The following is a 17,661-nucleotide window of genomic DNA, read 5'->3' on the forward strand; positions in this document are numbered from 1 at the left end:
TTTGATCCTGATGTCTCTGATCCTTAATTATACAGCTGAATTGGAATCAGAATTGTGCCAAGAAACAAGAGTGCTTTAATGGAATAAATCTAAAATTGTAAAGGTCTGCTTGTATCATTTTTACAAAGTTCCAGAGGAAGACACTGTGATGCTGTAAATAGTCCTGATACCTAATATGAGCAAAAAGCTGCTTAAAAAAAGACACTATTAAAAAGAGTATTTCCTTTCTGTAGCTCCTTTGTCATAAGGAACTCTTCATAAGAAATCCAGATAATACATCAACAAAATGGTTTGGAAGCAGAGTGCTTTTTGGTATATTCAATAAACCATGTCTCCAGAGTGTCTGCTGAACCATGCCACTTCACTTAATGAATTGCAGAGACTCCTTTATGTGGCTGCTTTATGATATTCAGGAATATGATTAAGTAGGCTGAATTATATGTATAATGATAGATTATATTCATTGCCTTTTTCTTAGTACATGTTAGTATCTTTATGCAAGCTATTCAGGATGATAGTACCTGATACACAGTTGTGGGTAATTTTGTCTTTTATGTCTGTGCCAATAAACACTTTTTAAAAAGTACCATATTAATGCAAAAATCAAATGGGCAACTGACAGATTCACACTCAAGTGCTTTAGAAAAATACAGTTCTTGTAATAATCCATTATTGACTTCTAAGCTGCTTACATTCTAAAGGCATATTAGAGCAGAGAATTGTGTGTGTTTTCTTCTAAGTGTTTCTCCATGGCAGTTGGAGTGTGTTAACGATGGTTGCATTGGCTGTGTTTCAGGCAGCAAAAGATAAATATCGTGAGCTGGCGATAGAAGGAATGCACAGAGAGTTGGTGTTTCAGTTTATTGAAGTTCAGACTCTGCTCTTGGCTCCTATCTGTCCCCACTTATGTGAGCACATCTGGTCACTGCTGGGAAAGGTACTGATGTTTCAGTTTTGTCATTTGATTCAGATCTAAACTTTTACCGATTTTTAGTAAGGCTCATATCAGGCTTATGGATGTCTTTCATATGCAAGTAGAAGATACATATGTCTTATAATATGAAGAGCCATAATAGCTTATTGTCCATAGGACAGTGAACATACGGAGTTAGCCTGTTACTATCATGATGTATGCAACTTTAATACAAGTCACTTCGGTTGTCTGCTCACAAAGAGGTGAACTAAAATTAACCCAAGTAATGCGATATTCCTACACTTATGCATGAAACCGTTTTTTCATTTTTTTAAGTGCCTTGTGCTTGTAGATGAAGTTATGTAGCTCTATGGCAGGTGTAATTGTATGTATAGTCCTTAACACAGTTGCAAATAAATGCTTGTTGGCTGTACGTTTACTCCTTTATGACCTGGCTATAGGTGGGTGCTCGTTGAGGTTCAGCCTGTCTAAACTCCAGTTTCCAGTCAAGCTATAATGGGCTGACAAACCACCAGAGACTGATGTGTTTTCATCTCGGTGCATGTCACTTCTTCCTTTCTTCAAAGCCTGATTCCATCATGAGAGCCTCATGGCCGACAGCGGGTCCTGTGGATGAGGTACTAATTCGCTCCTCTCAGTACCTCATGGAAGCAGCTCATGAGCTCCGACTCCGCCTCAAGAGCTACATGGCACCTGTGAAAGGAAAGGTGAAGTGTACTAGGTCATCTTTTTAAGTGTGCGTACTTGATAATTCTGTATTGCCTCAGGACTCCTTCCTAATTTTTCTTCTTTGTTTCCTTAGAAAAGTACTAAAGAACCTTCCCAGAAGCCTTCTCACTGTACCATCTACGTGGCAAAGAACTACCCGCCTTGGCAGCACACCACCTTATCAGTTCTGCGCAAGCACTATCAGGTGGTCATCCTTTCATGTTTCTTTGGGCTGCTTACCTGCTTTTTTGTGGGCTCTTTTTTTCCTATCTGTAAAAAGCTTATAAGCTGTAATTTGTTACCAAATTATTTAAATATAAAGCAAGATAGTTTTAATCTTCTTTATGCTTTTACAACTGTCCAGTAAATTTTGGTGTTTAATGAAAATGTCCCAAGGAGTGTCATTGATTTGACATACGATTTCATTGTTTTTTGACAATCTGAGTAAAAAGCTGTTGTTCTGTTGGTTCTTTGGTTCTGTTGGTTTTTTCGTTTGCAAGTGGATAGCTTTTAAAATAGTCTTCCCAAGTATATTTCTGAGGAAACATTGTTGGCTGACAGATTAATGCTGCCTTACTGTGCAAGTGGGCTTAGAAGCGTTGTTTTAGTCCTTGAATAGATGTATACTATTCAGTGATGTTACAAGAACTATGTTGAAATGCAATGCATCAGTCGCAAGTAGAAGAAGTAAGCTTTTCTGAAAGCAGAAGAATCTGTGCCTCTGACATGGGGAAACTGATGAGGGTGGCTTTTGGCACCTGGATGAACCATCCTTCTCAGCTTGAACAAATCAGTATTGTAGCTGATAGTTTAGAGAGTCATGACTTTTCCAACTTGCGGTATTGAGATAAACAATATTTCTCATATGAAATTTGGTTTTGGGGTGTTAAACTTTGGGCATTCTATAGGCTTTTTTCTGCATTGGTGTTAAAATCTGCTGTTCAGTCTGATGCACTAAATAGGATTGTTGCAAATACCTAAATTTTGGAGGTAAACCCCAAACAATTCAGGAAACTAGTGCTTAAAAATGTGCTTGTGATAAGGCTTAAATGTGTATTTAAAATGCATTCTGGTAGAAAATTTAAGTATATTAATATATAGTCACCAGAAAGAACAAAGAAAATGCAGAATAATACTGAGTTGCCTGAATGGCAGTAGTTATCTGGCTTTTTTTGGTCGAAGTTTTAAAATTTGACTTTTAAAATGTTTCAAAGGGCTGAGAAGATTATTATATGTGGAATCAATGATGATGACAAACCTTGCTGGTATTTATGGGAAAGCACGAAGGGTGTATGATATTAAAGGGCAAGTTTTCTTAATGAAACCTATACTTTTTAATGGGTGTTCATCAATCTTTAGGTCAGTGGAGGTCAACTGCCAGATAATAAAGTAATTGCCAGTGAGCTTAACACCTTGCCAGAGCTGAAGAAGTATATGAAGAAGGTTATGCCTTTTGTTGCCATGATTAAGGTAAGTGTCAGAGGGACGGTTCTTGTCTAGAAAAAGCTTTAGTGCATGAAACATGTCGGACAAAGGCAACGGTAATCTGTAACTTCATGCATGGGTATTGTTGTTTCCTTTGTTTCATTCCTGGATCTCCTACTAACTTTTGACTTCAGTCTCTATCCTGCCCCTTGCTTATTGGGCATCTTCATGTTTTTGGTTATAAACTTCTTTGACATCTCTGGAAGAAAGATATAATAAAATTGTCTCTATGTGAATTGGCCCAGGTGAACTAATGGTCTAGTTGAGGCTTGGTAGTTTGGTACTTTGCAGGTTATACAGTCTGTGCTTCAAATACAAGTGGATTCCTCTACATTTGAAATGCACCATATTTGACTTTTCTGGTTTTTCATGCTGAAATGAGAATAAGGTGTTGCTCTGGACACATAAAAATGCTTAATATTTGAAAGTTAAGAACAAGGCTAGAGATAATGGATTGCACTGCACTTAAGGGAGGAAAAAAGGGACTGTTGTGAGCCCTGAATGGAATTACGAATTTTGTGTATCATTCTTCTGTTTTATCACTAATATTCTGACATTTCATTATTATTTCATAGGCTTGCATGAGTCTGGGAAAAATCTTGGCTTGCATTTTTTTTTAAAGAAACTTTTTTGTGCTTGCTGTTGCAGATAAAAATTCAGTACAGGAACTAGGAAGGTTCAAGAAACAAAGAATAAGCACAATTTTAAATAAAAAAAGGAGGGGCAGAGTAGGACTTAAAACCTTTTTGACTTCTACTCATGATCTGTAGAAGTTGAGAGGGATTAGTAATGGAAAAAATCTTAGTGTGTAAAAATATTACTCCTTCTCCTTAAGCTTTAGCTTGATTTTTAAAATGCATGTAATAACATCTTGTATTTGTAAGCCTTGTCATATTTTATAAATGGAGGTGCTCTTTTGCCCTCTCTCTAAGGTTATTCTAATTACTCCTTTCCATGGTAGCTCAGAAGCCTTCAGAGGAACAGAGAGCACAAAGCAGCTATGAAGCTTCCTGTATAAGCGAGGGTTGTAAAGAGATGTAGTGGTGTGTTAGATCAGCTGATGCAGTTGGAAAAGGTCAGACAAGCTTTTAATCCTACAAGTGTGTTAGGTCTGAAACACCCCCGTGTTTTGATGTCCTTAGCCTGGCAGTAGTGAGTGATCCTGGTGCACACGGGGAGTGGGTTGGCATGCTGAGGCTTCCCCGGTAATCGATCCTTTCACTTTTAAAGAGCAGTAAGCAATTTCACATCAAGACGTAGAAACATCTGAGCTCAGACTCCCTAGGTCAGTATGTTTTTCTCTGAAACCAATTATTCAGCAATTCCAGTGTACAAGGAGCATTTCTGCTTGTGCTTCCTATGTGTCAGAGGAGAGATTAAATGTAGAAGAAACTCTGTGATTTACAAAGGGAAGCAATTCAGTGTTAATGTAGGGAATCTTTCACGTTAAACTGACAAGGAAACCAGGAAACCACAACCATGCTGAGTCTGACAAAGCAGAGTTTCAAAGGAGACAGCTGGCTCAGCATATGAAAGCAAGAAAGGGACAGATTAAATTCCGAAGAGGAAGTTCTGTTTTTGGGGGGGGTGGGGGGTGGGAATCATGTGGTTTTTCTATTGCCTTTAATACTTTGTCTCTTGTGACTGTTGCTGTTGGCTTTCTGGACTAATTAAGTTACTTTTATGTTAACATGTAAAGTGGTTGTTATTTCCCTGCAGAGAACTTGTTTTACAACTGCTGTGAACATGTCCAGTTGTTGTATGCTTGGCCCTTATTTTAAACTAGGTCATAAGACTGAATTTCCTGCTGTGAAATACCGCTGAAATGCTGACTTATTTTGTGAATTCTCAACCTGCACATTAAGTAGGGATTATAAATAACTGTGAATGTCAAACACCTTTTCAATTCTATATTAAAAATGTGTTCTAATTGCTCTTACTCCTCCCATCAGTGTCACTAACTCCCTGTAGAAGAAACCCTGTTACAAGAAAATTATTGCTCCTACGTTAGCATGTTGTGCCAGCAGAGAGCTCTCATATTTAAAAGCCTATTCTTTTCATGACTAATGTAGATAGTTTGCCATTTTGAAGCATCATTTTACTTCAGCGTTTAGAGGGTTTTAATCCTTTTTTTTTTCTTTTCCTCTGACAGGAAAATCTGGAGAAGAATGGTTCACGTGTTCTTGATCTGGAACTGGAATTTGATGAACGTGCAGTGCTTATGGAGAATATTGTCTATTTGACAAATTCCCTGGAGGTTGGTATATACTTGGCATATTCATTACTTGGTTTTTATTGGGATAGCTGGAGGACCAGCCTTCCCTAAGGCTCTGAGCCTGTTTACATTAACTTCTGGGTGTACATTGCTCAAGTGATAGTTTTTTATCAACTTTCTGTATTTTGATCTTACTGTTTAAATTTGTCAAACATAGGTGTATAAATCTGTTAAATAGAGGCATGAGACACAGTGGTAGGTGTGTAGTGTACAAACATGTTCCCACAAAACAGCGGTGATTTTTGCTGTGGTACTGGTTGTACCTGTGATAGGAAAGTCCAGTGACACTTTTGAAGAGACATTTTTCTCTGAGCCAACCAGTATCTTACATTTTTTCAGCTGAAGAAATGAGAAGGAGATGTTTCAAGGCATTACTAGCAAGAATGATCGGAGTCCTTAGCCTTGTACCCTTGGACTCTTACAGTGGCATGTTAACTGTAGCAGATTACCCTGCCCTCTGCAAGGAGCAGGTTCTGGGCAGGGCTTTTAAAACTGTGGTATATAGTGAAATGGGTGCCAGTCTAGTAGCAGTTATGCTGCTTCATATGATAACCAGAATTCAGTTCAATAGGCAATATGTTAATGAGGGGACAGCTCAGGCAGGTTTGTGGTAAAAAAAAAAAAAAAAAAAAAAAAAAAAAAAAAAGGAAAAAAGCACCTCTTTCAAGAATTAGAAAATACATATATATTGCAAAACTTCATTTTGTGACCTGTACAGTATGAAATAAATGTGGTTTTATTGGACTTGTCCCATATCAGAGTGAAGTCAAGAGCGAGCAACAACTTTTATTTCAAAATACCTGTAAACCTGCAAAACTCACTGAACTGGGGGAGGGAGCAGTGGATCTGTTAAACAGTGGATCTTTCATGCAGGAGAATCTAGAGAAATTGAGAACTGGGCTATGAAATCTCCTGAAGTTTAGCAGGAATTGTCAAGTTTTGTACCAGGGCAGAATCACCCCACGTTTCTGTATGAGTTGGAAGTGGCTGGCTGGCCATCAGCTCTGCTGCGAGGGGCGTTGGGGCTCCTGTGGGCTTGTCAGGATTCACGTGAACTTACTGCGAGTGTGCTGTCACTGCAAATGAGCCACGCTGCGTGTTGACCTACGTTAGGAGGAGTTACCTGTATAGGACGTGATTTGGCAAGTCAAGGGAAGTCATCCATCTCCATTCGGCTCTACTGAGCCCCAATTCGGAGTATGTGTCGGTGTCGTGCCCCCCTCTCGTCCTCCCCGACTCTGCACCCCCAGTTTAAACGCGGCTGTTGAGCAGAGGACCATCAGGGTGGCTGGGGGGAGCCTGAGCGCGTGCCCTCCCGTGAGAGGCTGAAGGAGGGGGCTTGTCGAGACTGGCTGAGGGGAAGGTCTCGGAGAAATCTGCTGCTGCTTGGAGAATTACAAAGATGATAAAGCCAAGTTCTTTCTTGGTAGCGGGCTGGCAGTCGAACAAGGGGCAGTAACCGGGAGTTACTGCTGGAGTTGCAGCTCGTGAGGCTGAGGTGGGACACGAGGAGAGGTTTTCTGCTAGGGCAGCGGTGTGGTGGTGGGGCAGGCAGCAGGCTACCCGAGAGGCTGGGGTCCGGCGTGGGCAGCAGTCCCGCTTCGAGCAGGGAGCAGGTGACCCTCAGAGTCCCCTCCAAACAGTGTGGTGTGATTTTTGGGTGTGCTAGTGTTGCCTTACGTCAATGCGCATTTCCTTTCCGCTTTACTGTGCGAGCAGTTGTTTGATAGGCCTGGTAACTCCTGCTGTTGTTCCCTCCAAAAGTGATTAAACTCCTGTTTATTTCCCTCCCCACCCCCCTTTTTTTTTTTTTTCTTTTTTTAACAGTTGGATCACATTGAAGTGAAGTTCGCATCTGAAGCAGAAGATAAAATAAAAGAAGACTGCTGTCCTGGAAAACCATTTTCCATATTCAGAACTGAGGTAAAATCAGACATTCAGATATTGGAAGTCTGAAAACTTAATTTAAAAAAACCCCAAACAAAAGCAAATATGCCATTTAAAAACTTTAATCAGACACGAACATTGGATTTTTTTGCCTTTGATCCAACACCCCTTCAAAACAAGAAACATCTGAAGCAATTACGATTTTTTTTTTTCTTCCTCTGTATAGAGCCCTAAATGTGACTGTGATTGTACCTTAGCTTGAGGCTCTTCCAGTCAGCACAATTTAATGACGTGACCTGAAGACTGTTAAAAACAGATGATCTGAGCATTAGCATATTCTTCTATTTGTTTCTTTCAGCCATATGCCTCAGCTACCCCTCTTTAGATGAGGTAGATTGTATTCTAGTTAAAACATAGGCCAAAAATAGAGAATTGAGAAGGTCTTGTGCAAGTATGGCTGAATCTCACTTCACCACTGTTATTTAGGAATTGTTGTGTTGCTTATTATACTTGTTTTAAGGTGATATAAATTTCCATGTGAAACTGTGTATTACTTGTTTGCTGAATCTTAGTGTTTTTTTAATGCTTTCTATGTTTATCTGTTAGCTTATAATGGGCTAATAAATGGCATTCAGTTGCATAAAAATAAAAACTTTCAAAAGTATTCCTACAGCTGTGTCCTGGAGTCTTGGAAGAAGTAGTGAGTGGTGGGTAAGATTAGTGAAACTCTGCGACGGTGGTATCATGTATGAATATTTCTAGCTCTAATACTTTTCAACAGTAAAAATTTGATTGATTTCCCTAAATATGTCCTAAAAACTTGTCCATACTGTGGGTTATGTTTTGAAGAGTTGTGGGAGTGCCTGCGTTCTGCCACTGGCAGTCAGTGTTTCTAAATGAAATTTATCCGTCCAGAATATTTGTTGATAGATGATATTTATTTGTTGTAGTTTCAAGTTTCCTCTGAGGCTTGGATCACAAATACAGATTCCCCTTTAATGTTTGTATTAACTTTCTTACAGCCCAGTGTGTCTGTATTTTTGGTGAACCCTCAACCATCAAATGGCCACTTCTCTACAAAAATTGAAATCAGGCAAGGAGACAACAGAGAGACAGTGATCAGACGCTTAATGAAGATGGACAGGGGAATCAAAGGTAAAATACTAGCACAGACATGCAGCTATCACATGCTGATTAGATTAATGTTTCCAGGAGAGAAATGGAAACAAAGCAGCTGAAGTTTGTGCTGCTGTCATAGATGCTTAGAAAGGAGCAAGAAGTTTTGTGTTTGAGTGAACAAGAAGAGGTAATCTGCAGATAGGTGGGCTTTTCTGTGGGTTTTCCTCATTAGTCTTTTGTTCTGCCACTGGTACACTGAAACCTAGTTTCAACCAGAGATTAATATGGATGATATTTCCCCGTGTGCTTTGAATTTCTATGAAAAAGAGTTAGTCCCATAACTGGTTATGGGCAGCTTCTGCCACTTCTATTTTGGAGCCCAGGGCTGAAAAAAAATCTACCAAATTTATTTTTCTATTTAGCCTAAGGTGAATTAATTTAAGAGTTACTACGTTGGCTCCTAATAATTTCTGTCCCAGTTCATAGTGGAAAACTATCTGTTCACTTAAAATTGGGATTACTGGAGAATCGCTCAATAGCCTATCAATTACCATTGTTTAGGCCAAACTCGAACTAGCAACCTTTGTGGGAGCTAGTTTACTACTCCTTTTGAACCCTCTGAGCTATTTCTTCCCTCTCTACTCTCGTATTCTTTATGCAGTAATAGTTTATTTCAGCTGTTAAACGTTGAACTCTGCAGTCCTAAGAGACACAGTAAGTACTGGGAGAATTTCTTTGAGAGCACTCGGTCCACGGCCAATAGTGGATTCCAGCGTGAAAGCGTTTCATCACCAGTGAACCTGACTTTGCGGTTAAGCTGCTGTAAGGCTCCCTGTTCCATCCCCTGGTGTTAGCTGGTTGCCAGTAGCGGAGATCCAAGCAAGAGAGGCCGAGGAGCCAGAACTTGCTGCTGTGTCTGACGGCGTCATCACTGCTCGCTTACCAGAGGTTGGTGCCTCAGTGGTGGTGCAGCGATGGCTCTGATAAAGGTCTCCAGGCAGAGCTTGGGGGTGCTGCTTTTGCTACGGCACATTTACTTAGAGCATGTCGAGTGCTCTGAAGTGGCTTAGGAACCTGAATTCTGTCATAGGAAGAAAATCCAACTCTGTGGAGGTTCCTTTTTTTTGGCAAAAATCCCGATTGCTGCCAGTAATTACTTTGCCTCCTCTTGCTTCTTTGCTTTCTAAATAGTTTTCTGTCTGGTAACTTTATGCAGGGCTTTTCTGCTGCCACGTAAGTTCTTGAGGTGATGTGCACTCACAAGGCAGAAGAGGAGAGATGCTGTTTTCATCTTCGTCACTGTCTCATTGTGTGGCACTGAGAAAATCTTGGCCTCTTTCCTGTTTTTTGCCTTGTTGCAGTTGGAATAAAAGCTGCCTCTTAGGAGTGCTGCTACGGTCAGTTTAAATGTTTGTGGTATCTTGACAGTCTAAAGGTGGTCTTTGTAAGTAGCAGTATTTCAGGGTGGGTGCTTTTCCTTTGATTTTTCATGGAAATAAGCAATGCTTTTTCTAGCCTACTTGTTGATAATTTTAGTATTCCTCACGTATCCACCTGTTGGGAAAGATATTTTAGGAAAACACAGAATAGCATGATAAAATTTCATGTCAGACATTGTTGAAACAAGCATTAAGTTTCTGGCTAGTGTAATGAATGAAAATAGCTTTCTTAAAGGAACAGCAGCTGTGTTTTTGTTGAAGAATGCAGGAGTTAAGAATCAAACAAATCTGAAGCACTGTGAGCTGGGTATAAAAGGAAAACTGGACCTCATCCAAAAGCTTGTGACAGCAGAGTGATTTTTTCTTTTTGTATCTTTCAACAGCTTGTGTTTATATTAATGTTTATCTGTAGAACAAAGACAGCTACATACTGGTGATGTGCACACAGAGAGGAATAAATGATAAAGTACGTAGCAAAATACAGGCAGGGGGAAGTGCACTGTGTACATAGTAGATGTGTATGCATATCTACTAGCCTTCTGCTTTGAAATGATTGGAAAGCAGTGAGATCAAACAGTGCCTTTCTCACTCTGTTCCAGAAGGTGTCCCTGTTCTGTTGGTGCACGAGGGTGAGAAGGTTGTACTGGGAGGGAGGCTTGGCTGAAAGATCACAGGCTTCCTAGAGATTTTTCTTGGTCTGCTTAGTAGTCTTTTATTAGCGTGCATTTTAATAGGGAATTGTATTTAAAACAACTCCCACCTTCCCCTTTCTCCCAGTCTCTGAAATTCATTCCTCAGAAAATGATACCATAACTGTTCAGTTACTCGTAGCTGTCCCAAAGCCAGATAAGGCAAAATTAGCGCTCGGAGTGTGGTATTGGGTCTTGGTATTTTGGTGTGGTTCATCCCCACTTCTGCTGGTAACTTGCTGTGTAACCACTGAATGACATCTTTGTATTGGCTGTAAATCTTAACGTGAGTGTTATTCCCGAGAGAGTGTATTTCCTGGGGCAGTTACAGAAGCACCCAGTATTAAGTATTGCTTTGATTAATTCAGTAGATACTATAGCTTGTGCGTAGATCCCGTAGCCTGACTAGCCAGTCTCTTTACTGCAGATCTCTCTAAAGTGAAGCTGATGAGGTTTGATGATCCTGTGCTTGGGCCGCGCCGTGTTCCAGTCCTTGGCAAAGAAGAAGCAGAGAAAACGCCTATTCTGGAGCAAGCCATCTTCCACATTGACCTGGACGAGAAACATGTTCGCATTACTGAGAATGGCCTGACAAAGGACATTGGTGACACAATTGTTTATCTGGTTCATTAAACTGGCGCGTACCTGGCTTGATCCCTGGCAGTGAGAAAGTTCATAGAGTGACTTTGAGAGCATCTGTAATGAACAAAGATGAGAATTTGTTCTATTTAAAAAAAAAGAAAAAAGGTCACCCAAACCAACCTAATTTTGCATGCAAGTTCACCCCTACTCTTTTAAATGTGGATATAATAAAATTATTTTCCTCTGGCCCTTTGGCTTTTCTTGAAGAGAGCAGTTATCCTGAATGTTAACATGGCGAATCTTCCTTTTCAGCTGTGGCCAGTGTTTTCAGAAGCAAACTAGAGTACCGCACTCAGAATTCCTCTCCCTCCGAAATAGGCTGGGATCTGGGTAGAGAAGTTGCTTGTAAATCTCCTGCAATAGAGGGGAAAAAATTGCTTGCACACTTCTGTATTTTACTTTTCAGTGACCCAGGTGACTGAACACCCCTCGGGCACTTTTACACGGACTAGCAGTTCAGAAGGAATTGGATGCTGAAGAACTCTTAAGCAAGAGTTAAATAGGAAAGTTTCCATGCTTCTCAGCTCTTAAAATGAGCTGTTGCAAACACTGTTAAAGACTGACTTAGGCTAACTTTTCCTTTCTTATTCTTTCATAAAACCATTCATAAATCTATTTTAAGTAGAAAGGTTAAGTGTTCTTTTCATAGATTTGAAATGGTGATATTTTTTGGTCATTTCAGGGCTATCGCAGGCTGCTTTTTCCCTTTTTTGAGTTATGAATCACCACACACAGCTTCAGGACTTCTGTCTGCAAATTCATGGTGACAAACATGGTGACAAACAAAGTGGCTGGTGACAAACAGCATACTTTGTTCTGCACCATTGCTCTTTGGCAGTTTCACAATTCCTGATGCTCCACATGGCTTAACGTTTGAACTTCCTCTAATAATATGTTACGGTGTGGGAGGACAGAGCAGCGCAAGAGCCCAAGACTGCTGTACTGAGAGCGCCCAGCACTGCTGAGTGTGCCGTTTTCTGCCCCTCCCTTTATTAGCCCTTTGAAAAGGCAGGTTTTGTTTGTGGTTATACAGATGCAATACGAGCTTTCCTTTGCTGTCACTTCTCCCTGGTCCCGCTAAGCAAATACTAATGCGGTTCTCTAAAAAGGTTTGCTTGTCAAGACAAGAAAGGTGATTCCATAGTCTAAGGCAGTCCCCGGTGCGGGGGATCGGCAGGTGGAAGGGTCGAGGCTAAATACTCCTGCTGCTGCCGCAGGGTCTTGGGAGGAAAACTTCCCCAGCCCTAACCTGATGGGCCTTTTAGGTCGCTGGAATACCAGCGGGCAAGAGGAATGTCTGCGGTGGGCAGAGGTGTCTGCTTGCTGGTTCAGGTGAGCCTGTCCCTCGGTGCACCGGACTGGTGGGCAGCTGGCGGTGCCTTCGCAGTGCAGCCTCTGGGAGAGAAGAGCCCTGGCCGCAGCGCGGCCGCGGGGACCCGGAGCTGCGGGGACCCGGCTGCAGTGGTGTGCCAGTCACATCCCTTCACCGCTGCAGCCGGGACTTGGTTCTTTGCTAAAGGTTTACTTTTGCGTAGTCTGAGCGAATTCCCTTCCAAACTGGAAAAATAAACCCCAGCACGTATCCAGTGGCACTTCTCATATGTGGCTGTTTTCGTTAGGTGTTCGGAGCCCGTTTTCAGAGCGTGATGGCGAGATGCCTGTGCTAGTGCTGCTCTGGTACATGCCTTCGAGAACTCCATTTTTCTGTTTGGTATGTGGCTGTTTCACGCCCAGATATCATCTCTGGGTTTCTTGCTCTGTAACAGTGGCTTTCCAGTGCAAAGGGTTGAAAGCGGAGAGGTCCCCTCGTTCCTCCAGTGCTGGCACCCCTTTCCCTCCAGCCAGCCAGGCTGCCCCAGCATCTCCCCAACAGCAGCGTGGCGGTAGGAAAACGAGGTCTTCCATCGCGTTGCGATTGCGGAGCCTCCTGAGCGTCTGTCATGGCAGGAACAGGAACCCGATCTGAACTCTGCGCTCGCTGGAGGAGGAATTTCAGCCACCAGGGTGGAAAGTGTAAATACCCGCTGTGCTGGGGACTTCAGACCCAGCTCTCTTGTGGGTAAGCGGGTGAGCTCTGTGACAGCATGAGACAGTGCCTCCGGCCAGCGCGGGGAGGGGGTTTAAAAGGTCTGGCAAAGATTCCAAGTGGCGAGGGGTCGATGTGCTCACAAAACCAGGGGTCTTGAACATCGCTCTTGTTTGGCTGGCTCCCTTTGAGCAAATTTGGCTCGAAGGCTGCAAGCAGAAGTCTCTTAGAGAAGACAAGAAAAAGGATTTGGGGTTTCCAAACAGGCTGAGGCGGATGCAAGATTTGCTCTGTTGTCTCCGGATAAGAAGGCTGGCACTGGATACGTGATGGCACAGGCAATGCGTTGTGGAACTGGAACCCTCGTGCTGCCCCTTGTAACTTGTCGGTGGCTGCTCTTCCCGCGTCCGTGCATCTTGATCAGCACAAAGAGCGGCTGCGGATCGGGTGAGGTGAGCTGATCAGAAAGGCTTCCTTAAGTTCCTTGTACAAAAGCAGCTTTATTAGTTCCAAGAAGCAGGGATTATGGCGATAAAAATCTAATATCTTGACAAAGCAGCAGCCAGATAATCTGAGCAGATAAAAACTAGTTCAGAGTTTTAGAACACTATTGCTTCCTTACTCTTTCATATTCTATCATTTTTTTTGCTTCAGCAACTATCCAGAGAGCAAAGACTTTCCCACAGATGTTTGGGAGAGCTGGTTTGTAAAGTGAGGGGGTGTGCGTGCTGTTCCTTGGTGGGGGGGTTTTGTGTGGTTTGTTTTTTGGTTTGTTTTGTTGTTTTTTTGTCCCGTCCCCCCCCCCCCCCCCCGAGGGGCAAGTTAAACAATGATGGTATTTCTTACAGTCTCAGTGTTCAAGTGAATCAGCCAAACTGATGGTTAATGAGCAAGATAGAGCTAAAAAGCTGGATTTGTTTTCTAGGATGGTTTGTTGGCTTCCAGGAGATGTCACTGCTACGCTGGTTCTTGTGCATTTTTTCCCAAAAAAAGCTAGTAACAGGATAAAGAGGCTTTCTTGGTATTAGATTTCCCACATTATTAACAAAATTCTGGCCTTACTTAGCAGCTTTCATGTTATGATTTTGGTTAGAGAAATCTGGGAAGGGAACCTTTTTTCTGTTTAACTGAGCCGGTTTTTGACATAGATAAATGCGCAGCTGTGAAGAACAGGGTGCTGCTGTTATTTCCCGGCTCTTCCAGTTCCCTGCTGTAGCATCGTAGGATGTTTCCTTGGCTTGGAGCCCTTCAGTTTTCTGCTATTCAGGAGAACGCACGGACACTTTTCTCCGAAATGTTGCGAGGCACAAGTAACACTTCTTACAAAAGGAAGTTAAAATATTTGGAAAAGTTCAGAGGAACAGCAAGTGCCACCAGCTGCATCGCCCGATGCCACGCCACGCTGGAGAGAGCCGGGCTGCACGGCGATGTCAGCAGTGGGAGATCGGCTCAAGACACAAAGCGGGCTTTTCCTCTCTGCAGATGTTTTCCAGGGTGGAAGGAATACATCTGCTGCTCTGCTGCCCATCTCGGCACGTCCGAGAGAAGCGGCAGGTTTAGGTCAAGTCGTCTCCTTTATGCGTCCAGCCAGGAGTCGTTCCCATCATGAAGGAAGCAATGGGCGACCAAGGCACCGTGAAACCTGTTCCTTCCATGTGCCTGTTCTGCAGGTACTTGATAAATTTGTCTCATTTTAAAAACAAAACGCACAACGCCTAGTGAGGTAAATCTCCCCTGGCGCTAGCAAAGCGCTGCCCTGCTTTTCACCCGCTGGCGGGGTCTGGGTTGGGTATGTTTTAGCAAGGCACGCTCTACGGGAGGAGCGTGCTCTTGGCCGCCTTGCGGATGCGCTAAAGCTGCGCTTACCTTCTTGTCCGCTGGATTTGGCCCCGTCCTTCAAACCCAGTTGAGTTGAACGCTTTAATTTGAGAGCCTCCTGCTGCCGGGGTGGTGGGGAAGAGGGGAGCGAGGAGCGGTCCCAGCACGTGGGACCCGGTGTGACATCAGGGCATGGAGTGTGGTGACGTCATCTGTTCCGTGCAGTGCTGAGGCATCTGTTCCCGCGCCTGGCTGGGAGTCGTTGCTCCGCTGACAGGATGAATGTCCCTGAGGTCCCGTCGCCATTTATTCTTTCCTGGGTAGCGCCTGAGGATGGGACTTCTTTTCTTTCTGGTCTCAAGTAAGGAGTAAAGTTAGGAGCCCCATCCTTCGTTAACATTATAAATAATCTGGTATATATACATAAAAAAAATCTATATAGAAACCATATAGCTGATGAGAAACAAAAGCTGACTGCTGCATATTATGCTGTATAATACCTCTCTGCAGTGAGACTTGGGCAGGGCTCCTCTTGCTCGGGAATTCAGTTCAAAGCGGTTTATTAATCCCTCCAGGCTTTGCTGGCAGGAGGGATAATTACTGACTCTGTGGCACCGGCAAAGTATCCAGAATCTATATTTTGTTTAAAGCAGAAACAGTTATTCTTCCACAGTGCCTTATCGTGTCAGAAGGATTGCGTGACCTTTGGTGAATTATTTTCCGCTGAAGCGGGGAGCGGCAGAAATCGTCGTGCAAGAGCTGGAGATGCACATCGGCCGCCGAGCCGGGAGAGCTGCCCGGGAACAGCTACTGGTGAGGTTGCTTTAGAATGGTCCCTTTCAGTATCTGTACCCTACTTTTGAGCATCACCATTCGTATCGATGGGTTCTTGAACTGCCTTGCCCCTGCGGGCGGTGCGCTGGGCTGCTGGGGCTCGGGAGCCCGGTGAGAGAGCGGCACTGCCAGCACCCGACCAAAACCTTCCGCCCTGGAAAAATCGGTATGGGCCCTTGAAGCCCCTTCCAGCGAAATCGTGACTGGTTTGTTACGTTACCAGGGCTGGAGAGCTGGAGATCTGATCGCAGCACGGCTTTCAGCATCCAAGGGGTAATTTGTGGCGATACGGCTGTGCGGTGCTGAAGTCCTTGCGGGTACGGTAATTCGCTCTGGAAGCGCTCGGGCCTCGCCATAGGTGTTGGAGGGTGGTGGAGAGCGGTGTGGAGCTCAGCGGCAAGGGGACGCAGGAGCAAGCCAATCCTTGAAAGGGAGCTGGTATAAAATAAACCAAGATGGCAGCGCTAATCCCATGAATCTTCTTTCCTCCCCCACAGGGTCACTCCAAATACGTAGTGTGTGTGGTTAAAAATAGACACTGTCTTTTAATTTTGTGTGTTCTTGTTCCTTTCTCCAGTGCGTAGCAGAGCACCGGGCGGTCCGTGAGCAGCCAGCCAGCGTGGCCGCCGCCGCGGCGGGGACTGGGCCGCCGACCTGGTCGACGTCTGCTGCGACAAGGCGATTTGAAGGAGTTTGCGTGGCTTCTTGTTGCTCCCTGAACGCCTCCGTAGTTCCCGCAGCAGAGGAACGCCGAGATGGCAGCGAGCTCGGGCCCGTTCCTGCCGCCTGGCCCACGCGCGGTGCCCGGGCACCAGCTGCGGCTCAGGGTGACCCGGGAGGGGCTGGGCCGGGACCGCCGCAGCCTCCCTGCAAACCACCCGGTGGCCCCGGGGGTTTCGGGGCCTGCGATGCCCCCGCCTGCGGGCAGGGCTCTGGCAGCGAAGCACGGCCGCTGCAACGCCGGCGCCCCGGCCGGTGCCCGAGCACCGCGGGAAGCTGCAGGGAGGCAAACCCGCGTTTTATCTGTGGCGTAACGGGCGTTCAGTCGTTGCTCCTCTGATCTTTAAGCAGCGGCTGTTAGAGTAATTTCTGATCCATTAAGCAGAGATATGTGTCTAATAGGAAAAAATTTTATTTCTTTTGATGTTTTATTTCTGTAGTAGCAGATTGGGTTTTTGCATCCTTTTTTCTCTTTATTTGGGCGGGGGTCAGGTTACTTTCCTCCAGGTTTCTTTTATGTCTTTCATAATGTGTGAGGAGGAGAAAATCATCACCGCTAATTTGCATCAAGGACGTGAGTTAGATTCAAAGGCACGGAGCGCTTCAGCAGTGCTTTCTGAAAATAGTTCTTCGGGTTTTGTTCTGACACCGCTCGAAAAGCTGGGCTGCTTACTTGATGGAGGGAGGTTTGTAATGCTCCTTGGCTGAATCCGTGGGAGCTGGGGTTTGCAGACGTCTGCTGGACCCGAAACAACCGCGGCGGCGAAGCAGCCCGGGCTGGGGCGGCGGCAGCGCCGGGGCTGGGGCGTCCGCAGGGAGCCCAGCGGTGCCGGGGACCTGGGGCCCTGCTGCGGGCAGCAGTTCCTGCCTCGCGCCTTCCCCTGCTCCAGGATCTCGGGTGGAGAAGGCAAAACCAGGCTTTTGATCGTTTTTTCAGTTGATGCTTTTGTGGTTTCCATTTTTGGCTGGATCAATTGGGTCATGAGAATGTGCTACACGTGCTAATTACTTAAAACTGGGGGTGCAGCTCTGACCTCCAAACCTCTGCTCTGTACAACCTAAAATATCCTTCTTGTGCAACCCAA

At 44.3% G+C, this 17,661-nt stretch overlaps 1 protein-coding gene across 3 annotated transcripts in view; it reads left to right on the forward strand.

Moving 5' to 3' along the window:
• Window positions 1–11,366, forward strand: part of LARS1 (leucyl-tRNA synthetase 1) — a 34,304-nt gene extending 22,938 nt beyond the window's left edge. For all 3 annotated transcript variants that reach the window (XM_075510460.1, XM_075510458.1, XM_075510459.1), the window contains 8 exons: window positions 797–937; window positions 1,501–1,641; window positions 1,737–1,847; window positions 3,002–3,112; window positions 5,280–5,384; window positions 7,230–7,325; window positions 8,312–8,444; window positions 10,964–11,366. In XM_075510460.1, coding sequence (XP_075366575.1) covers window positions 797–937; window positions 1,501–1,641; window positions 1,737–1,847; window positions 3,002–3,112; window positions 5,280–5,384; window positions 7,230–7,325; window positions 8,312–8,444; window positions 10,964–11,169 — 1,044 coding nt within the window. In that variant the 3' untranslated portion in view covers window positions 11,170–11,366. The remainder of the gene's footprint in view (window positions 1–796; window positions 938–1,500; window positions 1,642–1,736; window positions 1,848–3,001; window positions 3,113–5,279; window positions 5,385–7,229; window positions 7,326–8,311; window positions 8,445–10,963) is intronic.
• The last annotated feature ends 6,295 nt before the right edge of the window (window positions 11,367–17,661 follow it).

This window comes from Mycteria americana, chromosome 8 (assembly GCF_035582795.1).
Source record: "Mycteria americana isolate JAX WOST 10 ecotype Jacksonville Zoo and Gardens chromosome 8, USCA_MyAme_1.0, whole genome shotgun sequence".
Taxonomy (NCBI): domain Eukaryota; kingdom Metazoa; phylum Chordata; class Aves; order Ciconiiformes; family Ciconiidae; genus Mycteria; species Mycteria americana.